General features: G+C 36.7%; 1 protein-coding gene across 1 annotated transcript; it reads left to right on the top strand.

Moving 5' to 3' along the window:
* The first annotated feature begins 802 nt into the window (after positions 1-802).
* LOC107829428 (serine/threonine-protein phosphatase PP2A-2 catalytic subunit-like) lies at positions 803-6890 on the top strand. The gene is made up of 7 exons (XM_016656892.2): positions 803-1022; positions 1105-1370; positions 3189-3303; positions 5492-5600; positions 5683-5760; positions 6114-6305; positions 6447-6890. The coding sequence occupies exons 2-7, from the start codon at positions 1118-1120 to the stop codon at positions 6618-6620; spliced, it is 921 nt and encodes a 306-aa protein (XP_016512378.1). The 5' UTR covers positions 803-1022; positions 1105-1117; the 3' UTR covers positions 6621-6890.
* Positions 6891-7541: the final 651 nt, after the last annotated feature.

Here is a 7541-nt window from a genome sequence, read left to right as displayed (position 1 = left end):
TTTGTAGGTATATAAATTTTATTAAAATTAAATTCATAAAATAATTTGGACTATATTTTAAATTCAAGATATATTGGTCCAAATGAATATTATGGGCTATTATAATTGAATTAATTATATAAATCTAATATATATGGATTAAATAAATAAGTATTAATTCATTGAGCTAGTCAATTTAGTTGGGCTACAAATGATGAACCAACTTCATTAGGCTCAATATGCCATCTTCCTAGAGGCCCAGTTTGGTGCCACGTGTCAAATGACGTGACACGCCAAGTCAAATAGAAGAGTCAATGACATCATGCTACGTTTCAAAATGATAAGGCATGCCAACTCAAATTTAAAGGCCAATGAAACTACGCCACATGTGCAAGTGACATCTTCTAACCAATCAAATGTGGCCTTGTCACTCTTCAATCTTTGGTCGGAAAGAGTTTATTTTTTTCATAACTCTTCCCTCCCACAACTATAAATAAAGGTCTTCATAACTCAGAAAAAATATTAGAAGTTATAACAAGAAGACACAAGGGAGCTCGTGGATCAAAGGCCACAATTCTATATTGAATGTGTATAAGAAATGTATAAGCGATTCACTAGCTGACGCGTGTCACCAGAGGTCTTATATTTGGACCTGGCGGAGCCACCGGAAAGGAATGTCGTTTCTCCCAAAAGTGACGTGCATTTCCATTTCATTTCGCGTCATTTGAATTTCATTTTACATTCCATTTCTGAATTTCATTTTTGCCATTTTCACCTCACACACGGAGACACATAGATACAACAGTTTTATATAGAGACAAACATATAAAAATAAATCGTATACACAAAAAATAATTCTAATTACAAACCTTTTGTTACATTTTCAAAGAGAATTTAGGAAGAAAAAAAAAAGAAATTTATATGAATGGAGACAAATATCAGAAATAGGAGTTGGTTGGGTGATTGAAACCCTAATTCTACATATTCCCGATGCTAAATCGGCTGTAATTTTTGATTTGTTTTCAGCTTAAATTTAATCTCCGGTACGTAAATTCGATTTAATTAATATTTTCCGTTTGATCTTCGGTTGACGACTGCCGAATTGATCAAGCTAGGAATTTGCAGATCGGCGAGGAAAATGCCGTCGAACGCGGATGTAGATCGGCAGATCGAGCAATTGATGGAGTGTAAGCCGCTGGCGGAAGCGGAGGTGAAGATACTGTGTGATCAAGCGAGGGCTATACTTGTGGAGGAATGGAATGTGCAGCCGGTGAAATGTCCAGTCACTGTTTGCGGTGATATTCATGGACAGTTCTACGATCTCATCGAGCTTTTTCGGATTGGTGGAAATGCTCCGGATACCAATTATCTCTTCATGGGCGATTATGTTGGTGAGTTTTTTGAGATTTTGTGCTTTTTTGGATTTTCGGAGATTTTATGTTTTTGGAATTTATGAGGGCTGTGAATTTTGTGTTGAATTGTAAAAGTTAGGGTTTGGTTATATATCGATCCTAAACTCGTTAGGCTCAGCTATATATATGACTTCTCTGTACCCATTTATTTAGAGGATTCATTACATTTGAACTGTATCCTTTTTTTTTGTTATGATGTTGGTGTCTCGGCAGATTTTGCCATGTTGACTATTCTATCGGGTACCTGCTACCTCCAACCAGCATAAGTATCGGGTAGGGTAGGTTAACTCTTCCCACCAAGGATTATGTGGGAAGAAATTACATAGTGTTTTTTGCCTCCGCTCGGATTTGAATCCGAGATACTATTATGCTATATCTACATTGGTCGTCAATTTGGCATCACGACTATTGAGAAGGTGCAAATACAAACAGCGCTAGTGTTAGTATCTCTTGAAGGATGGTCTAGGTGTCAACATTGTATAGAGTGTGATGTGTAGCTTTTACGCTGAATATCTATAGTTTGTTTCACGTGTGAACAGTCTGACAAATGATTCTGCCTTATATAAGGGTGCAAATTCCGCATTTCATTGCTCAATCATTCAGGACATAAATGTTTGTGATGCCTTTCATTTATGGCAGAGTTACTTTCATGTGCGGTTCCTTGTTTTGGCAATATATATTCGACACATGTTGTTTGATAACAAATGGTGGAACTTTACTGATGAATCATTATTGAGATGCAAATTTATAATGAGCTGGTGGTTGGAAACTTGACAAAGTAAGACACCAGCCTTGATAGGAGGTGAATATGGAAGATTTTTCTCTCCATTACGCGAATTTCAATAGCTTAAGATGTCTGAATTGGTCAAAGTTTTATAACATCCTCTGGGCACTTGCCGTACGTTAGGTGTGAGAAAAATTTGGCCCATCATAAAGATGATGGCTGAAATGAGTTAGGAGTTATGCTTTCATTACCTGACAATTTAGTTGCTTGTCATCTATGTAGATATTGTCCTTTTTGGGAAGCCTTTTTTAAGTGAGTGCAGGTTATTCCTGAAAGTAAGCATCTCGGTTGTTGGATATTCTTTTCTCAGAGTCCTAAGTTAGAGAAATAAGCCATTAGAATCTATTAGCTGCGGGATTTGTCTTTCCGGATATCCTTTTTCACATATTTTTTTCTGTTAGTTGAAATACTCATTAAAAGCCTTGACTTTGTTCTCTTTCAGTAAGAAATTTAACATACCAATTTCAATTGTGCATCAGAATTCTGCAGTCTTATCGTACTAGTTATCTTTATTTTAATCCACAATACTGCCAAAGTTGCTTGTTCCCTGAACTCTAACTTTATATGTCTTGATAAAGTATATGTGTCAATATATGGATCCATAAACTGCAGGGTTGCTTTAGTTTTATAAAAAAATGGGATATTTCCCTTTCTACTTTCATAATTGTAGGACAAAGGCTTTTGAAGGTTTTCTTTTCTTTTTTTATTTATAATGCTTTTGGATTTGAGATATGTTCCGTCGTCTTAAGGTTGCAATTGCATACTACATTAGCCACAACAGCATCTACTATTTTTAATTTCTTCTTGTTACTTTTTCTACAGCTATGTGATCATCTTCCCATTCTTTACTTTTGTTTTCTTGATATTAGCATTATCGGTTCCCCTGTTGGACTAGTATATTAGCAGTCACGCTTCAGCGAGAAAATTATATTGGCATAAACATCTATTATTAATAGGCTCTTCAATGGATGCATTATTCACATCTATCATTAATAGTGTTTCAATAAATGCAGACCGTGGATACTACTCAGTGGAGACTGTGACACTCTTGGTTGCTCTGAAGGTCCGTTATAGAGATAGAATTACGATTCTTAGGGGAAACCATGAAAGCCGGCAAATCACTCAAGTGTAAGTCATTTACTCTTTTGATCCTGATTATTGTATTCATTTTTGAGGTGCATAAAATGGCATATTGAAAAGTTAACTTTTCGGTTGCACTAGATGATCTAGTTTGTGTGTGAGGATATGGTTGGCTACACACGCAGCTTCTTATCTTCTTTCCTCATCTCTTTGTACTTTGAAGCTCAACTGCTTCACACTCTACCTGGTCAAAAAGGACATAAGTAGAAGGACTTTTATAGGCAATGATGCCACTGTATCTAGAAAGCTGAAAACATGTATATCAGAGCTATTATCTTAGTTTACTTTAGGGGTGTTATGCACTTAGTTGATAGTTGACAGTTTTAACTCTATAAGTTGACATACTGGGGGGAAATAGTCTTTTCTGCATCATTTGGTGATTGATAAGGTTGGTACATGTGTTTCAGTTTGTTATTGTTTCAGCGATCGTGTAAGATATCAGGGTAGTTTTATTTTGAAAACGGTTCAGTTCGCGGAACTATCTTATTATCGTGTCTTATAGAAGTGACTTCATTATTTCCTTTTTGCTTGTGCCTTAAATGAGATCTGGAACTTTAAATCTTGACTTCTGTTTTGTCAAATGTCCTTGTTTTGGGCGTGGTTTTACTGATATGTGTCGTGTGTGTGTGTGTGTGTGTGTTTTGTTGTTGTTGAATGTAGGTCTTCTCCCACTTTTCGTCTCCTCCTCAGAAGTCAGAAGAAAGAAAAAGAATAAATAGAGGAGAACCTGAGTTGGGATGGAGATCTATTGAGTGTTCATTCTATTTAGAATTTATAAGCAGTGATAAACTCTCTCCCACAGACATGTTCTGGGACAAGTATAAAACCTTTCTGCTTTTAAGGAATCCCTAGGTTGAGTATCTTGTTGAATGAACGGATAACTACACCATGGTTGTCTTAGATCTGGACTCGATCAGCAATATATCGGCAATTAGAGGAGCTATAACTAGAGGTGAAGAAGGGGGTCTGACTTGAGAGCAGGAAAACAAGAGATGTGGTATTTTGAAAGTCTTATTTAAAGGCAGCATGTCAATGACAAGGAAGCAGTATTTATAGAGGATTACATAATGGCTTTCCCATCCTCTTCAAAAAGATACTGGTTCATCTCCAGATCTTGGAACTGGAATGGGTTGAGTTGATCAGCTGGACTAAACCTATGGTATCAACTAGACCAAGGATACTTTTAGCAAAAATATCTCATGAACTGATCAGAAAGTAACCACCGCCTCCTTGTATAGAAGTTATTTCTTTTATTCTATTTTTCTCCAAAAAACATTCAGCCTCCATCCCAATGCCGGACCCATTATAAAGAAAAGAATCTGAGGGTTTCATATATAAAGCTGACTCCATTTTTAGGATCAGGTTTAATTGTATACTTTTGCTTATATTCTGGTGTAAAATGGACTATATACATGAGGCTGAAACATTGTAAGATTTAATTAATTCCTACAGGATTAGAAGGGATTATATTTTTGCATTTTGGATGTACATATCACAGCGCAATCTTAATGCTGCTCTTATTAATAAGATTAAGAAACATTTATCCTCTAAAATATTCTTCTCCTTTTGTGGTAAATTTCCATCCACATTCATCCTTTTCTTGTGCTTCCAGTTTGATAACATGATTTCGATGTATTAACTGATAGTTCTCTGCCTTCTTCTTTCTTTGTTCTTTATGCTGGGGTAGTGGTTTTGGAGTGAGCAGGTAGCATGTGATACTTTGTCCTTTTAGTAAATCCAATTTTACCCTTTTCAACATCCAAGCTTGTAAAATGACATTGTCTTCCCACTCATTATTTTCTTCCTTAGAGTATGATTGCTAAGTTTGTCCAAGCAAGACTTCATGCCTTCTAAGAAAAACAGTGGCGAAAGGCATTGAGGAGCTAGTTTTAAGGTCTAGGATTAAACACTTCCTGTTCGTACCTTGCCAAATTTATCTGGCTAAAGCTTCTTTTTAAACCACCAGATAGATGTATAACATTTGACGGACTGATCCAAAGAAAGAAAAAAAGAGAGACATAAAACAGTTGGTTATCAAGACATATATCTATAGGCAGTTCGCTAGGAGGAATTACTTTTGCAATTCATCGTCCATATACAGTCTACCAAGGCTGCAAGACTATGACTGCAGTTCAATTCTGAGTCCGTGTTATTGAGATGCGTCTTTTCATGACAGGTATGGCTTTTATGATGAATGCTTGAGGAAGTACGGAAATGCCAATGTTTGGAAGTACTTCACTGATCTTTTTGATTATCTACCACTGACAGCACTAATAGAGAGTCAGGTTTGAGCTGTTACTTCACTGGCTTTTCATTTCAAGAGAAGTGCTGAATAAATTTCAAGCTTAACTCTTCTTTTTGATTTAGATATTCTGTTTACATGGAGGACTCTCGCCTTCTCTGGATACGCTGGATAATATACGATCATTGGACCGTATACAAGAGGTATTGTATTTTGTGTGCTTAAAGTTTTTATGCTATGATAATACACTGCTTTCTTTTGTGATTCTAATGGCTCTTCAGCTTGCTCCATCTCATGCCAACCATAGCTAAGTATGATCTATGTTTTCGGTCGAAAGTTTTATGTTTTAAAAAATTAATATCCATTGATGGTTCATTCAATAGATCTACAAAATCAAATTAAGGACCAAGAATTGAATAGAAAGATAGTCGTGTGATTCTTGAGCATGTGGTCCTGTGGCCCAGTGGTTTCCATTGTTCCTAATATTTCATGATTTTTGTTCTATGCACATTAGCATTGCTGATCCTCACCAGTTAAGTCCTACTGTGATTATCAGGTTCCACATGAAGGACCAATGTGTGATCTCCTGTGGTCTGATCCAGATGATCGTTGTGGTTGGGGAATATCACCCCGAGGAGCTGGTTACACCTTTGGACAGGATATTGCATCTCAGTTCAACCACACCAATGGGCTCAATCTGATTTCTAGAGCCCATCAACTTGTCATGGAGGGTTTTAATTGGTGTCAGGTTCGTGAACCCCACCAACCAAACTACTAAAAATTTAAAAAGAAAGACCTATGTACCACCTGTGTCTACTAAAGTTGAAATTGCTGCATTTTAGTTATTTTTACTTTGTATTTGACATGCTATTTGTTATAACTTCAACAGGATAAGAATGTTGTGACAGTATTTAGTGCTCCAAACTATTGTTACCGGTGTGGAAACATGGCTGCAATTCTAGAAATAGGTGAAAACATGGAGCAGAATTTCCTTCAGTTTGACCCAGCTCCGCGGCAGATAGAGCCTGACACCACAAGGAAGACTCCTGATTACTTTTTGTGATCCCAATGCTTGCATTAATTGTTTGCAGCTCATCAATGTCGTATTGCTGTAGATGTGTCTTAAAAAAGAGGAGTTCTGTCATTTGAGGATTATTATCAACATCATTCTTTTGTTTGGAGTTCGTTCTGCTGCTGGCTTTGAATGTGTACCAGAGGTTCATCAGAGAGTTGAGAAGAGGCAATGACCGTTTGTGTGTATATTCTTTTCTAAAAGGGAGTAGCAATAACATGGTGCATCGTGTTCTATAAATTTGAATTTTGTGCTAGAAAACAGGTCCCATCCCAAGTCATTCGTCAGTGGCTGACGAGACGCCACAAAATTCGTGCATGATGATAACTATTAATATTTGTGCCATTTCTAACGGCATTCCCTTGGATATGGTCCCCCCCCCCCCCCCTTTCTGGTTTTAGAACTCTGCAGAAAAGATGAAGAGGGAGTACTAGGCGTTGGTCTGTATATTTGGGACCATAATTATTCTAGATATACGATGGTCAGTTGACATTTTCCTTTTTGTTGCTGTCTTTGATGAACCATAGAAGTAGAATATGCAGTTCTTGCAAATTGTTGATTACTGTCCACTAATCTAAAACTATTTTTTTTTTCTGAAACGTTTTGTAAATTATTTGTGAAGTCTTAAGACAGCTTCATAGGCCTGTATATGGGAAGAGCCTGATTTTACTTCTATGAAACTTAAACCGGTGAGAGTCTACAGTAACAAAACAGCCCTTCAGAATAACATCTCTGTGGTTTTTGCTTCTTCTGTCATTATTTACCGCAATATTTGATTGGAGCTAATGCCATAGAGGATTGACTTGATTGCTAAATTAGTTAGTAAAAATTAGAGAAATTGGCACCACATAACAACTTATAATAGGGATCGGTAATTTTTTGGCCTTAAATTACATTTGACAAAGACAGCCC

Source organism: Nicotiana tabacum, chromosome 12 (genome assembly GCF_000715075.1).
Source record: "Nicotiana tabacum cultivar K326 chromosome 12, ASM71507v2, whole genome shotgun sequence".
NCBI lineage: Eukaryota > Viridiplantae > Streptophyta > Magnoliopsida > Solanales > Solanaceae > Nicotiana > Nicotiana tabacum.
The sequence above is the reverse complement of the archived record's forward strand: the minus strand, read 5'-3'. Positions and strand labels throughout refer to the sequence as shown.